At 42.6% G+C, this 18,398-nt stretch overlaps 3 protein-coding genes across 3 annotated transcripts; all 3 read left to right on the top strand.

Annotated features, from left to right (window-relative positions):
- Nucleotides 1-30: 30 nt before the first annotated feature.
- yju2 (YJU2 splicing factor homolog) lies at nt 31-3,161 on the top strand. Its single transcript, XM_074691398.1, has 8 exons — nt 31-204; nt 495-595; nt 1,124-1,268; nt 1,371-1,505; nt 1,597-1,778; nt 1,927-2,077; nt 2,481-2,652; nt 2,792-3,161. Exons 1-8 carry the CDS (start codon nt 181-183, stop codon nt 2,911-2,913), a joined length of 1,032 nt encoding a protein of 343 aa, XP_074547499.1. The 5' UTR covers nt 31-180; the 3' UTR covers nt 2,914-3,161.
- A 1,306-nt stretch (nt 3,162-4,467) lies between these two features.
- shda (Src homology 2 domain containing transforming protein D, a) lies at nt 4,468-12,587 on the top strand. Its single transcript, XM_074692845.1, has 8 exons — nt 4,468-4,708; nt 5,637-5,886; nt 5,988-6,089; nt 6,182-6,344; nt 6,774-7,037; nt 7,121-7,292; nt 9,387-9,506; nt 11,596-12,587. The coding sequence occupies exons 2-8, from the start codon at nt 5,641-5,643 to the stop codon at nt 11,780-11,782; spliced, it is 1,254 nt and encodes a 417-aa protein (XP_074548946.1). The 5' UTR covers nt 4,468-4,708; nt 5,637-5,640; the 3' UTR covers nt 11,783-12,587.
- A 2,625-nt stretch (nt 12,588-15,212) lies between these two features.
- Nucleotides 15,213-17,539, top strand: spmap2 (sperm microtubule associated protein 2). The gene is made up of 6 exons (XM_074691395.1): nt 15,213-15,274; nt 15,359-15,420; nt 15,502-15,559; nt 16,747-16,873; nt 17,052-17,214; nt 17,289-17,539. Exons 1-6 carry the CDS (start codon nt 15,213-15,215, stop codon nt 17,537-17,539), a joined length of 723 nt encoding a protein of 240 aa, XP_074547496.1.
- The last annotated feature ends 859 nt before the right edge of the window (nt 17,540-18,398 follow it).

Genomic DNA, 18,398 nt, shown 5'->3' with positions numbered 1-18,398 from the left:
TACTCACCCCGTCCACTGAGGGGCAGCAGGACTCCTCGAAAACAAAACAGGAAATCATGAGCAGATAACCGGAAGTACTTTGTACTGCCTACAAAAACTAGCTAACATTAACTAACGTTGTTAGATTTCATTTTATTCCCAAATTTTCTCAGTGTTTGATCGTTTTTAGCCAAAACAACAATGTCTGAAAGAAAAGTGTTGAATGTAAGTATCATGACATTAACTAAAGGTCTTTTTAGTAGTTAATGGTTCATGTATTTGGGCTCAGAAACGAACAGGGTTAGCTCTGAAGCTAAGGATAGTTTTTTAAAAACATTGAATTCAGTCACTTTGGGGTAAAAAAAAAAACGAGTGTTATTCCTATTCTAATTGTCTCTGGAGATTTAATGTGCGTTACGCATTTGTAAAGATTGTAAAAAAGATACAGTCTTCTAAAATCCGTCTTCACTGTTACTAAAGTTGACTTCTGCTAATCTACGTCTTGTCGTCCACAGAAATACTACCCTCCGGATTTCGATCCGTCCAAAATACCCAAACTGAAACTCCCCAAAGACCGTCAGTATGTGGTCAGGCTGATGGCTCCGTTCAACATGAGGTGACTGTTTGTTATCACGTGATTTAAACCATGTTCACTCCTCCATCACCCACTTTATTTAACTGACACACAACACAACCTGCAGAAAAAAAAAACTTTAAAGTGATTTATCAAAAGAGATCAGGTTTACTGGGTCAGTGATCCCCTTTAATCCTCAGATCTCCTCTTAAAACGTACTGTTAGACAGTGCCTTCAAAATTTTACCTCAATTTCTACTTTTATCAGAGTTTAACTATTTTTTAAGGGCAAACAGTTCAAGTTAAGTCAATACATTTATACATTTTTCTTCCTGACTTTGCCTTTCTATGATTACATGAACATCTTGTTTTTGTGACCTGTTATTTTAAAGTGCCCTTTAATGATTAAGAATATAACCATAGCATGATTAAAGAGACCCTGGTGTGTCTCAGAATCAAGTATTCAAAACATTTAGTTCATAAAAGTAGAGTAGTAAACACTGTCTCTTGATAATGTCATAGGTTGTCACTGGTTCCTCTGTCTCAGTGACATGTTTCTGAATGTTTGCAGGTGTAAAACATGTGGTGAGTACATCTACAAGGGAAAGAAGTTCAATGCCCGTAAAGAGACGGTTCAGAATGAGCTGTACATGGGACTCCCCATCTTTCGTTTCTACATCAAATGTACTCGCTGTCTCGCTGAGATTACGTTTAAGGTGAGAGGTTCAGTACTCTGATGATCACACAGTATTATCATATCATATTTTAGCGTATTGCCTCTGTTTTTTCCATGAATTTATCTACCTTTCTTATCTCAGACTGATCCAGAGAACACAGACTACGCCATGGAGCACGGTGCAACAAGAAACTTCCAGGCAGAGAAACTGATCGAGGAGGAGGAGAAGAGAATCCAACAGGAGAGGGAAGAGGAGGAACTGAACAACCCCATGAAGGTTTGTGTTGGAGAGTCAACTCAAGGTTTATCGTTTTTTTAATTCTCATTGAGAGATTCGAGGGGTGATGACTTCCACAATCCTCCTCCAGGTGTTGGAGAACCGCACAAAGGACTCGAAGATGGAGATGGAAGTTTTGGAGAACCTGCAGGAGCTGAAGGAGCTGAACCAGAGGCAGGCTCAGGTGGACTTTGAGGGAATGATCCAGCGATACAGAGAGCTGGAGAAGGTGGAGAAGGAGAGGGAGAAAGAGGAGGATGAGAGGGAGACAAAGTGAGTAGAAACAGCTGCACAAAGACTTTCTGACAGATGATGCAGCTGTATGAAAAATTTGGTCTCTTCTTTGAGCTCTTCTGGTGTGAACTCTGATCAACAGTTATTAAAAAAGCAATTAAATCTGAATGTGCTGATTGTTTCGCAGAGAGATGCTGGATCGGGCTCTGGTGAAAAGACTCAGAGACTCTGACTCAGAGGAGGAGGAGGAGGAGGAGGGGAGCAGCTCGCAGTCAAAGACGGCCTTTACTGACAAACCAACAGACGTCCTCACCACTGACAGACCCGCGGAGGCACAGGTACGCGTGAAAACCCACACTGAGCCAGGTTTGTTTATTTCCTCTCAGCCGGCTGATAACAGGAAAACGTTTGTCAAGGTTTGATTCAGCTTTTTATCACCAGGCAGCCATTGTCTCTGAATGCCAGTAATGACATACCCTGTTTTCCAGAAACATGAGCATTATCACCTGAAGAACATCATCGTCTCACCTCTTTCAGGCTTAACGGGAACTGAATTAACGTGAACCCAGAACCTGGGGAGAAATAGATAAAAGATTCTCGCAATAATATTTAATTTTTAAGAAAGCTCTTTCTGGGGAAATCTAATATCAGCATTAAACACTTCAAAGATACATTTACAGCTAGAAATGTGTGGGTTTTTTAAGAAGCAGTGGTAGTAAAGTGATGCTTAATGCTCCACAGGGAGCTTCATCAGGAGGAGTGAAGAGGGCCAAAGTGGAGACCTGGGAGAGGAGTGTGGGGACCCTGGGTGGAGGAGGCGCTCTGGGCTCCCTGGTTGTGAGGAAGAAGTCAGCAGCATCATCAGCAGCAGTCGGTAAACCCAGCGCAGTCACAGCTGCCTCGTCACTAACAGGTAGAGCGTGAGTTTCTCCTGCTGCGTTGATCAAGGTCTTTACGTAGCTGTATCTGAAATCGTCCTTTTGTTCACTGCATTTATCAAACGCCTTCCCATTATTTGACCAAAACAACTGCTGCGTGCTTTTGTTTCACAGAAGCAAAGACGACCCACCCAGAGTCGAACAATGGCTCGAAGCCTGTCTGCGCTCAGAACGGCTCGTCATCTCTCAGCCTGCTGGGGGCGTATTCAGACAGCGACAGCAACGACAGCGAATGAAAAGAAGACGCCAGAGATAGAGGAGTTCAGATCTTTGTGACAGACACACAATGAAATAAAAGATGAAGAGAAGAAAACAAAGAATTGGACCTTTCTGGAAAATTGTAAAAACAGTGTATCTACCTTTCCTTTGAAGCGTTTCTGTAACGTGAACACGAGTCGGGGCGTAGTAACGGGTGGTCACTGTCAGGAATTCAATGTTCAATGTTCACTTCATGTGTGATGAATAAATTTTATTTTAGCTTTTACACCTTTCTACATCTCTGAACTGGTTTGTTGTGCTGTGATTGTACTGCAGGAAGTTTTGGACTTTAATTTTAACGTGACCTGAGAAGTTTTCAGGTTAAAGTGCTTTATTAAATGTTTGTTTCATTAAATTTCTCAGGTATAACAGTGTTTGAATAATATTTACACAACATGTGGTCAACCTCAGAAGTAATCAGTTTGTTATTTTTCCCTCTCTGATAATGTGTTTTTCCTGAGTAAGGTTAAGTTTTTCAGCTGTTCTGCAAACCCCTTAAAGATAAAAATGTAAAAACATAACTATTATAACACGGCATTATTAGGTTTCTTTGGTCTTACACAGTTGTGCTCATAACATTCTTGCAGAAGTTGAGAAATTTTGGCCATATTTAGGAAAATTTGAGGATTATAAGGAAAGCTTTGTCTGATAATACAAACACAGGCTGACATACTCAGGTGTGAAAGACTGTTGGTACAATTTGTTTGACTGTAGATAGTGTCTTTTTAGTGTATTTCATCCACAGCCGCGAGGATTTATCTGGATGCCGAGCGATGGAGAAAGCAAAAGATCTGTCCAATGCCTGACAAGGTGGTTTAGGAAAAGATTTTAAAAATATCCAGTGATTTAAAAATGCAGATCAGAAGTGTTCAGGGTCTGTTAAAGAAGTAGAATATTACTGTATCTGTTAATAAATTCTGCTGGTGTATGTTAACTCATGAGATAAACTACATCTTTCCTCTGGTTTGAATGTGGAGTCAAAGACTATATTTATATTTACTGCAACCATCAAAAAGACGGCATTGCAGGTTTAAATATTTAAAAAAAATTACAATAAGTGCAATTTATGGAAGCATATCCCTGTCAGTAAAAAAAATGACAAAAGAGGTGAAATTATGAGATAATAAAGTTGTAATTATGAGTCATGTGCTCCTGGTTGCCACGCCATGTAAACAATATGTAATCCTGAACCAAGTGATTTTTTTCAGCTAAATGAATAGATAGATAAATATTACAATTTCGACTTTTTTATCTCATAATTATGATTTATTATTTCATAATTTTGACTTTTTTTTTCTACTGGCGGGAATGGGCTTCCATCAACATTAGTCTAAAAAATGATAATAAAAGTATAATAGAAGGTAATAATGCAGGAGTGGTATAGTTTCGATCATTCAAACGGTCTAATTTCTTGTATTTTATCGGAGTAGCAGATTTATTAAAGTATTCCTGCAGACACCCGGAGCTTTTCTGTCGTCAGACCTCAGACCGCTCCGTCCTCCCCTTTAAGGCCTCCCGCCTCCCGCCGCCCGCCGCCCGCCGTGCCGCTGGTGTTGTGTCGGACTCGGTCGGACTGAGACAGTCTGCTCCACGGTCTGGTCTGGTCCAGCTAACATTAGCTGCCTGACCTGCTTGGCTCGGAACCTGGGCGGATTTCACGGATGAACAATGGTTTATTTCTCGGCCTTACTCTGAGGTGAGCGCGGTTTGCTGGATGGTAGCCAGGCAGACATAACTGGGCCGGGAAGCCGTCAATGTCGAGACAGAAAGAGGGTGAGTTTAAAGAAGTAACGATGCTGTCTGTGGACGACGAGCTAACTCGGCTAACTTAGCTTTCTGATGTTGAAACAGACATGAATCCATCGACTCCTGTTAATCAAACCTTTGTATTATTGTGAATAAAAGAAACTCTGTGGACAAATCACCGCTTATTAACCTACTGAATTTAACGCTGATAGCCTGGAAGATAACGCTTTACTTCATCTACTCATGACAATGAGACTGATTCAGCTGCTCTATGCTAACTAACAGAAGCTATTCTCAGTGTTAGGGGCTGGTTCTGACTCCACTTTGCACCAAATCCTTTATTAATCTTTACTTAACTCTATAACACTGGGAATATCGTGTTTGAAGACCTGTTGACACTTAATAATATAGATTTTAGTACTTATCAGGTTGACAAACTAAGTATAAATTCAATGATGCTACTTATACAGACATAACAGTATCATTATGTAGCAGGTAACATCCTACAGGTGATTTTCATTGGATAAAAAACTCTATAATACACCAAATGTTACAACAATTTAGTGTTTATATCAGTTTTCAATACAGGGTCATTAATTGTTGTATAGATTAACAACAATGAGCAATAAAGGATGAATGTGAGGACAAGATTAGAACTACAACAATAACAAAAGAGAATAAAAAAATAAAGGAAAGCTAAAAACTACAAAGGGATACAAGGCAATAAGGAATCAGAGAAAGAATAAAAGCAGCATTTTGAGGATGAAACACGCATGGATAAGATTTCCTTACAAAGAAAACATGATTTTTATTCAGTCCTGTTGTACATCAGAAAACCAGCTCCTGCTCCTTTTGGACCAAGTCTTCAGATCCAGATCTGTCGTCCGTAGTATCAGGACATCTTAAACAGCTCGTGCCGTGACGGTGAAGGATTAATGTGTCGTTTGATTTCCAGATCCATGGCAAAGTGGCTGAAGGACTATCTAAACCTAGGCAGCAGGCGTGACCCTCCTCAGCCCCCGAGGCCAGACTACACTGAGAGTGAGATCCTGAGGGCCTACAGAGCTCAGAAGGAGCTGGACTTTGAGGACCCGTACCAGCACTCTGATAAGGAGCATCAGAATGGAGGTTTCAGCTCCTGCAGCGCCACAGTGAGCCTCCCCTCGTTCCCTGCGTTTGGTTCAGTGCTGCCCAACGGCGTAGAGGTAACACAGACGTTATTTTACAGCCATAAAGAGTGCTGTGTTAGCTCTGTTTTTCTTTTCCTACCTGTGACTTTAAAATCTGTGTCTACCTGTGCCTCCAGGTGAAGGTGGTGTCACCAAAGCACAGACTTATCAAAGTGGACTCTCAGGAGTTTGGTCGTTGTAAAGTCCCTCTGAGTCCTGTGACCGTCCAGGAGGAGCCTGTAAGAAGCATTTTGAGTGTTTTACTTTCACTTCTGTTTGTTTCCTACGCTGGGTGTTACACATGCAGCTCTGTTTATCTCTCCTTACCAAGGTGGTCCCGTCTGCCCCGGCAGCTCTGGACGCTGACACTGACTACTCGGATCCGTTTGATGTCCGTCCAGACCCTCGAGGCAGATCAAACTGGGAGCACAAACCTGCACCAACAGACTGCTGCAGCTACATGGAGCCGTTTGAGGCCCAGCGGATAATCTCAGGTCAGATATGAGATTGTGTCCTCTCTCTAGTCATCCATTAAAGGTCATCTGACTCGACAGCTTGATTTCTCATATTTTACACTGGGCGTTCTGTGAGTGAGACTACAATATGGTTTATCCATGCCAAACGGCAGGATGTCTTCTAGTACAGGATTTTGTCTGGATTTTCATGTTGAGTAAAAACTGGAAGGATGTGAGTCAGCATCACCTGGCTGACTGCCAGCGCTTGTGCCAAGACTTTGTTTCCCCTGATGGAAATGTAGGCTTCAGCTCTGACAGGATGTACCACAAGAAACAACAAAGAACAACAGACAAAGAACTGAAACACTTTTAAACAGACAGAAATGGAGTTTTACGCACGTTGTAAAAGTAAAGTTGGCTGATGTTCCTGACTTCATGAGTCACTCAGCGTCTCTGTGTGTTTTACAGAACTGCAGCACAGCGTGATGATGAACAGATCTGCAGCTGGGAGTGGAGATGGAGGTCAGCTGTATGATAACCCATACGAGGAGAGGACTCGCCACCAGCACCGGTCTGCTCCATCAGCTCAGCAGCAGACCCAGAGGGTGGAGGCGGGACTCGCCCTGATAGACAGCAGGGAGAGCCGGCTGCCTCAGGATGACGAGAGGCCGGCGGATGAATACGACCAGCCCTGGGAGTGGAAGAAGGACAACATCTCTAAAGCTTTAGCAGGTTGGCGTTCATCTCAACGTGTGTTTGTTAAATCCCTCTCTGTTGTCTCAAACTAACCTGTGTGTCTGTTTTCCTGACTGTAGTTCAGTTTGAGGGGGCAGAAAGGGAGCGTTCAAGAGCTCAGACTGAGCAGGCCAGGCTCACCAAGTTAGGCACCGCCTCCTCCACAGACTCCTCCACGCTACGTCTGGCCGGGGACACTCCTCCTCTCCTGGGGGAAAGAGTGGATCCATACGTACCTCTGGAGAGACAAGTGTAAGTGGACACACCCCGTTAAAGACGGCCCTTTGAGATGCACCGTCTCATTTTCAGTGGCTCCGCTTCACTTTTTCCACATTTTGTTATTTTCACAGCCTCATTCCAAAACTAGACTAAATTCATTCTTTCCTCACAAATTCAACACGCCACGCCTCATACTGACAACATGTGGAGACAAATGTATTAAAAATGAAAAAACAAGACATCACATGAGCATAAGTTTCCTGAGGCCTGTGGCTCTGCAGCGGAGGTAGCGCTGCTTTACAACACGATGAGAACTAGAGCCTTATTTAGCTGTGTTTTTGTGTGAAAGTAACGCGCTGAAAATTCTCTGAATAAAGCGTGAATGCAGACCGATATCAGAGTTTTTCGGTGGAAGTCCGTTTATTTGTGTTTGTGGTCAAGTAAAATATGGCCCCGTCTGAGTGCAGAGGAAACCTGCAGAGGAGCAGGGAGGGGGTGTTTGGTGTGAGCGCTCTGGGCTTCTGCTGCACAAAATCACTGCTGTAGGGGTCATTTCTGCCCTAAACCTTGTGATAGGACCCAACTTGTTCCATCCTGGAGGATCACTTTAAGTCTTCTTGAATGTGATGCCATGAGCTTGGCACACCTGTCTTCGGTCAGTTTTGGTCCATTCCTCAGTCCATTCAGTTTAGTGTGTAAGTCGGATGCCAAAAGCCGCAGCTGTTGAACACTAGCGTGACCTGTAGCAGCGCGACACAGTTTACCCCGCTAATAAAACCAACGAAGAAGAAAAACGCGACACAGTAAACAAAGAGCAGAGATGAAGACATGCAGCATTTCGTCCTCTCTGTGATTGTCATGTAGCTCTTTGATACAAAGAACAATCAAACTTTGTCTCAGAGAAGTCTGTGAGCAGCCAGGAGAAATACAGCAGCTGCTGTCACACAGGAAGTGACGATTCTTTCGACCAATCAATGGTCTGCAGTGTTGTAGCTCCACCTTCAGAGAGCGGATCGGTTCAGTCTGGCACCCATACGAAAGGGTCCCAAAAAGTGGGACGGCTCGTCTCGGTTATTTGAGGATCTGTCCCAGGATAAGTCAGTGGAAATGCCACAAAATGCGCACTGTACTGGATGTCTCAGCCCAGTTTGAGCTTCATGGCAAAGTTTGTGAATACTGATGTTCATGTGATCTCTTATTTTTTTGTTTTTTATAAATTTGCAGAAATCAAAAAGAACTTTTTCCACGTTGTGGTTGTGGGGTGTTGTGTGTAAAACTGCTCCCGCTTTAAAATGAGGCTGTAACAGGACTAAATGTGGAAAAAGTGAAGCGCTGTGAAGACTTTGAGGATGAACCGTATATTCTCATCGTCTCTCGTCGAAGGTGCCACTCAAATCCCTGAGCTCTGTTTAGATGAACACCTGTGATCTTTTCTGTGTGGGACACGAAAACGTGTGTTTCACTCCCCGATGGGACAAATTGTGCGTTAATTGTCGTTGACATCGTGACAGTTACGCAGATAAAGGAAATTACTGTCTAATATTCTTCAAAACAAGACGTCGGGTTTAATTTCCTACGGGATCACAAATATGAAAGCAATGCTTCATTTTGTTGCATTTCTTCTCTCTGTACCTAGTTTTGTGTTTCCCCTGGCTGCAGTCAGCTTTTATTACATCGTCTCTTTTAGGTTTCACTTAAAAGTCTTTGGCAAATAAAGTAGCAAGCAAGTCACATTACATCTACTTAGCTATGAAATGGTTATGAAAGGGTTAAACGTCGTCCTGCCAAACAGCCTGACTGCTCACGTGTTTCTCTGACTGTGAGAAAACATCCTCCCTTTGGCTCAGCACCAGACCTCTGTGCATGTGTTAATCAGGAATGATCCGGTGACTGTGTGAAGCTGCGCTCAGTGACTCTGACGTGATTTGCAGCAGCCTGTGAAATATCAACCGTCAGATCCTGAACTGAAACGAAACCAGACAAAAATGTTTGCAACAAGTTTTCGCATGTAGTATGAGGAGAAATGATGTGAAGTGACTTTTTTATAATGGTTTAGAAACAACAGGTATTAGCTGCACAACCCTGATCTAATCAAACCGTGGTCCTGTTCCTCGTTGGTCCCTGCAGGTGGTATCACGGCACCCTGAGCCGCTCGGAGGCTGAGACTCTGCTGACTTTGTGCAAAGAGAGCTCTTACCTGGTGAGGACCAGCCAGACCTGCAAAAGCGACTACTCCCTGTCTCTGAGGTAAGAAATCCTCCGTCCTGTCTCTATCAGCTTTTTGTTGTTTATCCAGAAATATGCAAATCCTCCTCCCTGCAGTCTGCATGTGTTACATCATTTAAAGGGGAGCTGTTGTGTCTGATGCTGAAGGAGAAAACAGATCTGAGCTGTGAAGCACTTTGACTTTACGCCTTATCAGTTATCTCTGAGTCCTCTCAGCTTCTTCATCTGTGTTGTTCCTACCTCCACCCCCCGCCCTGGGTCTTTCTGAAAGTGTGTTTCCAGCTGGTATAAATAATCATGAGGCGGCTGTTGACTGAGTGTTCCTCGGCATGCTGGGAAATGTTCCTCACCTCACATCTGGATTCTTCTTCACAACAAACACTCGGTTCAACATGTTGGTTGGATCGTGACCAACATCAGTCTGTGTTCAGAGCTGTGTGGCGGTGGACAGACGAGGTTTTTGGTCAATGTTCAGTGTTTTCAAAGATCTGGAGAATCCTGTGAGCAGTAATACATTTCTTGGTCTCCTATCTTAATTTTTTGAAGTTTCAGTTTGAGCCAACTTTCTTATCGTTCCTGCATTAACTTTCAGAAGAGTGTTATTTTACTTTCTGGGCTTCATCACTGACTTCAGTGCTCTGTCAGATACCCAGGCTTGTCTTTGTTGTTCTGAAGTGATGTCCAGAATAGAAATAATTTAGAAATAAATAATTAGGGGTGGGACAAAAAAAATCAAAAATTGATACAAATTTGGATTTTTTGTTTGACAATATCAAATTTTGGATTCTTTGTCATAAAATTTTATTCATTTCAGATATGTATGGGCGAGTACTGATAGCAGCCTTTTTTCAAGGTATCGGTACGCGTGAAGGCTGCAGATACCAACAGCAAACAAAGTTTAAAGGGCAACTCCGGTTTTTTGACACCTGGACCTTATTTATAGGTGTGTGCATGCTCATATACTCGCTCAGACAAACATCGTGCAGCTCGGAGTCCTTCAGAAGTTATTTAGATCCAGCTGATTTTAGCCGCACTTAGCTGGTGCCACGGCAAGGGAGCTTCAGCGCGGGACATAATCTCTGCAAAATCGCTCATATCGGCTATATTTTTTCATCCATCGCTGTCCAGTGTTTTCACAAACACACTCCTCTTCTGTTGCCATAGGCAAACACTGTCCACAAGCGCACCACCAGTTTACACTGAGTTGTGGACGTGCTCCTGTTTGTTGTTCTCGAGCCAGCTCTTCGTCTCTCTCCCTCTGCATCCTTCTTTCATGGAGCTCCTTGTCCGTGTACTCAGGCTCAAACCGGTAAGGACAACCGTCAAACTCGAAGTCGTAGTCTGCAGACGGTAGACGAGCTGACTTTATGATAACACCGGCGATGGATGAAAAAATATAGCTGAAAAGAGCGATTTTGCATAGATTATGTCCCGCGCTGAAGCCCTCCTCCGTGGCCCCTGCTAAGTGCGGCTAAAATCAGCTGGATCTAAATAACTTCTGAAGGACTCCGAGCTGCACAATGTTTGTCTGAGTGAGTATATGAGCATGCACACACTTATAAATAAGGTCCAGGTGTCAAAAAACCCGGACCTTTAACATCGAGCAAGTCCTCCTCGCCGCTAGCTGCTTTTAATTGCTGCGGTTTAACACTACAGTAAATGTGCATCAGGTCCTGTTCAGAGAACATAAATGAACATGGCAGAGTAACAGTTAATCTGTTTATTTTGCACTTTATTTTACTTAAAAAAATACTTGAACTCTGACAGTTGTTAGTTGTTGTTGTGCACTTTTAATATTACTTTTTAATATTTATAAAAAAAAAAATCAAAACTCAGAGAGTTGTTTGTGTTTTATTTGGACTTGATGTCAGGGTGACTGTGCTGTCTTTGATCAAAATGATCTGTCACTGTTATTCCGAATTTTATGTTTCAAAAGTACGAGTAGAGGGAAGGAAGAAGAGGTCACGTGTTGTCAGGGGTTGTTTTAAAACTAAGAAAAATGAAGGATGTCTGTGATGTGAAACCCGGATGACTCAGCTCTTTCCTCCTCAGGCGGCGTCCTCCCTCCCTGTCCTCTGACCGTCATGATGTTTCTCTGCTCTCTCCTCAGGAGCTGTAAGGGCTTCATGCACATGAAGTTCACGCTGTCTGCAGACGGCCGCTACGTGCTGGGAGAGAACAGCCCTCCCTTCTCCACCATCCCTGAGGTCATCCACTACTACACCACCCACAAGCTGCCCATCAGGGGGGCCGAGCACATGTCCCTGCTGTACCCCGTCATCGTGCAGACGCTCTGACGCTGACGTCCTCTCTGACGTCCTCTCAGACTTGCTCCTGGTGCTACTGAACACAACATGTACTCCACATTTCCTCTCCTGTGCTTTCCTTCCCATCATGCCTTTCCTCTGCTCCTCTACCTGCACTGCTAGCAAGAGATTGGACTTTTCTGTGCCATTTTCCCCCTGATGAAAAACCTGACGACTCCCCTGGCAGCTAATGAGAAAGCTCAGTGCCTCGTAGACGTTCACCTGTGTGATCCAGTATCAGACTGAAACCCTCCTCTGTGAGACCACCTGTGTTTAAGGATCAGAAAACAAACTGCATGACGAGATTTGTCTCTGCCTGAGGCGCAGAGACCGGACTGCCAGGTCACTCAGAGGATTACCGTGATATTTAAGTTAAAGAAGTTTTATCCTCCAAAGTGGCCCGACACATAAACCATGATGGGAATCTGCTGATAGGATTGAAAGTAGACCTAGAAAGTAGAGTTTAAAAAGTGCTGTTGCTGCCAACTCTGTTCTTGTTCTTTAGGCGTTAGCTCCACGTCGACCAAACACTACATGTCCGACCCTGAGCAGCTCTGGCTCGGGGTTTCTGCTCTTCAGAGGCCTGTGATTGTTCCTGACGCTGTAGCTGTGTGCCCTCACCGTGTCCTCAGCGTCACACAGACGAGGTGTGTGTTTCCACGCAGCAACACGCTCCTGCAATACTAGGTTAGAGAGTTAAAGTATTATCTGAAAGCTTGTGGCTTTGTGACCCTGATTACTGAAGCTTTGGTAGATTATTTGCTGTTTTATAAGATTTTAAATGTGTGATAAAATAAAGGTGTTGTCTGTTTTTAAACTGTTTGGTGCTTAAATTCATCGCTCTGGCTTCTTTCTGCGTGACTGATATGACGAGCCCTTTTAACATTTAACAGCTACATTTGACTCTGGAATTAACATTATAGATATCAACAACATTATTGTGACTAGTCAAAATTCAGTTTTGACCAGTCACAATGACAGTTAGAGATATCTGTAACTCAGTTTCCACTAGTCAAACTGAGTTACAGATATCTGCAATGACTCCCTGAAAGCTGCCCTTCACCTCATCACCATCCTAAATGTCACTTGCAGATATCTCTAATTCAGTTTGGACTATCCAGAATTACAGTTAAAGATATCTGAAATGTGATTTTGACTGTTAGAAATGTGTTCATGACGCTGGACATGCGAGGCTTCCCATTGGATACTGACCCAAATAAACTGGAGGAGAGAAAAATCATTTGAACAGTTTTCTTAGCAGAAGAAATGGAGATTGTCGTCATCGACAAGATATTTAGAAAATGTCATGAAACAGAACGAATTTATAATCAGGGTTCCCGCGGATCCTTGAAAAGTCTTAAAAGGCATTGAATTCATAATTCTAAAAATAAGGCCTGAATTGGCATTAAAAAGTTTTAAATCCAAATTTCAAGTCTTGAAAATTTGAACACATTGGTAAGCTATATGTTTAAATGTTTGAAGTAAAAAAAAAATTAAGTAACATTTATCTATTTTTCTGAATAATTTCCTGAGTTACTCTCGTGGCAAAATTGCGTAATCACAGTAGTGCAACTAACAAATCGGTGATGTGGAACTTTTAAGGCAGACGCATATCTTGGTTCTACCTAGTTTGCCTGGAGAGAGAAAAAATGAGGAAAAAATGGCAAAAATATCCACAAGTGGCTTATGAAAATTGATGATGGCAGCAAAATTTAGAATTATATTTGAAATTAAATTTCAGAAACCATGTAAAAATTCCAAAAATGGTTGTGACAGTGGCCAAAAAAGATGAATGGGGGCAAAATAGGCAAAAAGTTGTAAAAATGAGTTTAAAAAAAGGTAAAAAGTGATGTTTTATGTAAAATTAACATTGGGTTAAAATTCCCTCTAACCCAGGTAATTCATGTGGTGTTTTTGTTTGTTACTTTTGTTTTTTTTAATTGTGGTTCGTTGTCGACTTGTTTTTAAATTTGATTTCCAACGTCATTAAAAAAGTCTTAAAAAGTCTTAAATTTAACTTGCCTTGAGCTGTAGGACCCCTGTATAATCAGGGACTTTGTGGGGAACAAGAGCTACGTTCACTAGAGAGTTGTGCAAGAAATCTTCGACTTTTGTCATCATTATAGATATCTGCAACATCAATTCACCTAGTCCAAACTCTGCTTCAAGATATCTGTAATTACATTTTGACAGGTCAAAATAAAAGTTTAAGATATCTTGAGTTTCAGATATCTCTAACCACAATTAATTAAAGATATCTGTAACTTGATTATAGATATCTGCAACTAAATTAAGGCTATCCATAAATCTAGTTGCAGATATCTACAATTTCATTCTGACTCGGCGTAATTCCAGTTCAAGATATCTATAACAGCATTTTGACTAGTCACAATGTTTTTATAGATATCTATAAATGCTATATTAGATATCGTTAAAGGAGGGGGTTGAAGATATCTTGATTTGGAATTGTTGCTAGTCAGAATGAAATTGTAGATATCTGCAACTAGATTTATGGATAGTCATAATTTAGTTGCAGATATCCACATCTCACATTGTGGCTGTCCATAACTGAATTTAAGATATCTGTAATGAGAAAGGGGCGTGATTTGTCCTCGGAGGAATTAAGTTGTGGATATCTGAAGTTACAATTGTGGATAGGAATAATGTCACTGTGGATATCTGAAATGTTCAATTTGACCAGGAAGAAAAAGACGTAACCATCAGTCCTAACGCTCTCTGAGCAGAGACCATCCTCAGCTCACTGCTCCCCTCCAGTGTCACCTGATCCCTGACAACCAGCAGGTGTAGGTGTCACAGCAACCGCAGCTACAACACAGGTGAACCCCTCTGCTACAGGGAGCGGGAAAAGAAGCAGAGAGCTCCAGCAGCTGGCGTGGTAAGAGGACGACTTTCTCCTAAACCTTTCGCTCAGAGCTCAGGGAGAGCTGTGCAGTAACTTGAAGATCAGTGTTTGCAGGAAGTGTGAGTCAGCCGTCAGCTGCAGTTGGATTGGTTAAAACTAATGAATCGTTATTGGTTTGCAGGTAATGAGAGCGTAACACGCCACAGAGTCGATGATTCAGGGAAGTGTGTGTGTGTAAACGTTACCCATCATGTGGATGACGGTCGACTTCCTGAAACAGTCACACTTGGTCCTGCAGTAGTTTTAAAATCAGTCTTTCGTTGTCAGACTCATCGTTCAAACACCAAGGTGAACGTTCGAGGAGTTCAGTCTGTTTGACAGATCTCCTTTCCCTCACAGGAAGTTGAGAGCACAAACTTTTGGGTGTAACTTTCATGTCTCACGTCTGAAACGCCGTAGCGTGACTTGTCATTTCTGTGAAGGTCGGTAACATCATCATTTGCTTTGACAATGGGGTAATTTTGGGTTCATCACGTTCTGCTCTCCTCATCAGCTGCCATGGCAACCCGGATCGAAAAGCTCGCCCAACCCAAACCCAACCACCTGAGACACCCAGACCGGTAACCTCAGCGAGCATCCCTCCATCCTTCGGCCTCTCTCTGAGCGTCTGTCTCTGTCTGACGCCTCTCCTCTTGGTCTCACAGGCGCTCCGTTTACTGGCTAGACCATCTGCCCCCAGAGAGGACCGAGTCCATCACCAGACCTGGTACCCTACCCTCAGTCTCCTGTTAGCTGACCTGAACCCCTCTGTCCTTCAAGGTGAAAAGACAAACTCTTCTTCCTGCAGAGTTAACCCCTCGCTGGTCGGAGCTGTGCAGGAGGAAAAAGTTCTTCACACAAGACACGTGAATACTCTTAAGTTCACCTGACGCTGAGTCAACACGTTTGATTTCTGAGCCGCTGCTCATTTTCTGTTTTTAAGTCTTTGTTTCTTTCCTGAGAGCTCAAACTTTTCAGACAGCTCTTATTATTGTTAGATCCTGAACTCTTTCTGGCTCATCAGTGAAAACTTGTCAATACAGACATCTCTTCATTCAGAGTGTGCAGTGTTGGGTGTTCAGACTGAGCATGTGCAGATTTTCAAAGCTCATTAACAGGGGTCTGCAACCTTGCCTTAAACAGGAGCCATTTAGCCTCAGCTCACCTGGATTTAAGTCGTTCTGGAGCCACAAAATTAACTTTATCTTCTTATTTAAGACTAGAAAGTGTTTAAAATTCTCCTAACACCACATCTAGGGAATAATTATCTAGATAAGAAGAATTGTGAATTTACGGAAATTGTACATGTGATGTTACAGTTTTTTATTTTAAATAATTTGCAAAAATTTGGAAAACTTTTGTAATATAAAAAATTTGTTAATATTTTGGATTTTTTTTTTTTTATTTCAGAAATTTGCAAAAAAATCTTAAAAATAAATAATTTATTTTAAAAATTCCCAGGATTGTAGGAGTTTAGAATTTTTTTTAAAAAATTGCAAGAATTATAGACATTGAAATTGCAAAAGACTTGCAAATATTAAAAAAAAATTGAAATTAAAAAATATGTCAAGTGTTGTTCAAAGGGAATTGATATTTTTAAAAATTTGCAATTTTTTCAAAGCACATTTTAATTTGATATCACATTTTGATGATAATAATAATAATAATAATAATAATAATAATAATAATAATAATTAATATTATTATTATTATTATTTCTTAATCAATTTTATTTTTATTATTATTATTATTATTAAGGAAAATTAAAAAAATATATATTAATAATTTTTTTTAAAGCTACAAGGAGCCACTGCAGAGGAAAGCCACAGGTTGCAGACTCCTGGTCATTAACGTGTGTTGTAGAAACCCCTCAATCTATCTGTGAGCTAATCAAAGCGCCCAGTAGAAAAATGGCTCCATATCCTCTTCAGATCTTATCTTGCTCGTCTTATTTCTTCCCCTCCTTCTCTTTAATTTTTTAATGGATTTCTGTTACAACTTGACTCTTTTTTTCCTGTGGTCTTCTCCTCCTCTGTTGTTCCTCCTCTCACAGACTGTCCCCCGTGTGGGAGGTCAGTGAGTGGGCTCTTCGGGCTGTTGCGTCTGATCGGTTGTGCAGTCTGGCTCAGCCTCGAGCTCCTGTGGCCGACTGGCAGCCGGACCGTCCCCTGCTGGCTCCTGTGAGTAACTGGCGCCGTTTGTAGCAGTCAGCTTTGTCCAACAGTTACTGAGACTCCAGAGCCACCGTGGGTTACCTGGATTACCAGCTCCTGGTGGTTGCTGAAGAGGCCAGAGTCTCTCTTTTTGGTGAATGTGTCTGAAACCTGAACCTCCTCCATGCTTTCTGTGTGTGTTTAGTTGAACAGATCTACGCAGACAGCCGTCGCCACTTCACGGATTCTCCAGCTGGCCCAGCCACGAAGAAGAAGACTGTTTCAGGAGGGCTCTGACCACAAACCACAACCTGGGCCCATCTCAGACCTCCCCTACAGAGCGTCTGCTCACACAGAGCTCCTCGCAGGTCCGTCTGTTAGTCCACAGCTCAGCCGCTGATCGAGCTTTCTAACTCTGACAGGTGGACTTTTCTCTCCCCAGCACCAAAACACGACCACAGCAAGTTCAGAGAGGAGCGCTCGGTGTGCTGGGTGGTCTCCAGAGCAGCCAGGAACCACGTGGCCAGCCGGAGACTGGAGGAGCTGTCCAGTCCAAAGGAGAGGAAGGCTCTGTATGAGGGCTACGACCCCTACAGGGTGAGCCCGGCAGCCCGCTCCGCCAGCCCCTCGCCTCGCATCCAGCAGCTCTCCCTGCCTCTGCCGCGCAAATGTAGCTCCAAGAAGGAGGGCTGAGGTCTGGACCCTGGGGGGGTCGGTGGGTCTGACTTTACCTGCTGGAATAAAGAAACACGTCCTGGTGATTCGTTTCTAACGTCTGTTTATTCTGTTTCCTGCTCCTTTCTGACAGATTCACATCCTCCTGTCTCTCTTATCTCTCCTCACAGCCCGGTGCTCTGAGACGTGTCTGTAACGTCAGTGAATCCTGGTTCTGTCCTACCAGAGCTCATCTACCAACTCCAACCTCACCAAGCAGAGCTAACGTAACCTGGCTCTTCATTTTATTGATAGACTCTCAAGTTTGAACAGACCACTGCAGAATAACTGCTGACTGTGGGTTGGAATAGACATTAGCACTAACACATTAACCTGGGGTTAGCCTTTAGCTCGTGTTTTAGTCTATAGCTCATGTTTTAGCCTTAGTCTGTTTTTTAGCCTTTAGCTCGTGTTTAAGCCTTTAGCTTGTGTTTTACCCGTTAGTCTGTTTTAAGCCTTCAGGCCCGTTTTTTTAGCATTTGGCGCCTTTTTAAGCCTTAAGTCTGTTTTTTAGCCTTTAGCTTGTTTTTTAGCCTTTAGCTTCTATTTTAGCCTTAAGCTTGTTTTTTAGCTTTCACCTCATGTTCTGGCCTTTACTCAGGTTTTTAGCCTTTAGCTCGTGTTTTAGCCTTTAGCCCGTGTTTTGGCCTTTAGCTTGTGCTCTGTCTCTCTCCTGTTTCTCTTTCTTCTGCTCTTCTGTCCTTTTTCTGTCTGACAGTTAGGCTCCAGTGTCCACCATCACTACAAAATTAATCACAGAAGCTTGTGTTTTGTTCTTAAGTCCGTTTTTTAGCCTTTAGCTTGTCTTTTTAGCCTTTAGCTCATCTTTTAGCCTTTG

Source organism: Halichoeres trimaculatus, unplaced genomic scaffold, assembly GCF_033239565.1.
Source record: "Halichoeres trimaculatus isolate MK-OKI-2021-1 unplaced genomic scaffold, fHalTri1.1 fHalTri1_scaffold_17, whole genome shotgun sequence".
NCBI lineage: Eukaryota > Metazoa > Chordata > Actinopteri > Labriformes > Labridae > Halichoeres > Halichoeres trimaculatus.
This window is presented reverse-complemented; position numbering and strand designations above follow the sequence as displayed.

What these genes read in the sequence shown, in the direction of transcription:
- spmap2 (XM_074691395.1), top strand. Translation starts at nt 15,213, where the DNA reads ATGGCAACCCGGATCGAAAAGCTCGCCCAACCCAAACCCAACCACCTG. An exon ending in CACCTGAGACACCCAGACCG is followed by an intron (nt 15,275 to 15,358) that starts GTAACCTCAGCG and finishes TTGGTCTCACAG; the next exon opens with GCGCTCCGTTTACTGGCTAG. An exon ending in TCACACAGAGCTCCTCGCAG is followed by an intron (nt 17,215 to 17,288) that starts GTCCGTCTGTTA and finishes TTCTCTCCCCAG; the next exon opens with CACCAAAACACGACCACAGC.
- yju2 (XM_074691398.1), top strand. Translation starts at nt 181, where the DNA reads ATGTCTGAAAGAAAAGTGTTGAAT. An exon ending in CTGAAAGAAAAGTGTTGAAT is followed by an intron (nt 205 to 494) that starts GTAAGTATCATG and finishes TGTCGTCCACAG; the next exon opens with AAATACTACCCTCCGGATTT. An exon ending in TCGCTGAGATTACGTTTAAG is followed by an intron (nt 1,269 to 1,370) that starts GTGAGAGGTTCA and finishes TTCTTATCTCAG; the next exon opens with ACTGATCCAGAGAACACAGA.
- shda (XM_074692845.1), top strand. Translation starts at nt 5,641, where the DNA reads ATGGCAAAGTGGCTGAAGGACTATCTAAACCTAGGCAGCAGGCGTGAC. An exon ending in GGCCCAGCGGATAATCTCAG is followed by an intron (nt 6,345 to 6,773) that starts GTCAGATATGAG and finishes TGTGTTTTACAG; the next exon opens with AACTGCAGCACAGCGTGATG. An exon ending in CATCTCTAAAGCTTTAGCAG is followed by an intron (nt 7,038 to 7,120) that starts GTTGGCGTTCAT and finishes TCCTGACTGTAG; the next exon opens with TTCAGTTTGAGGGGGCAGAA.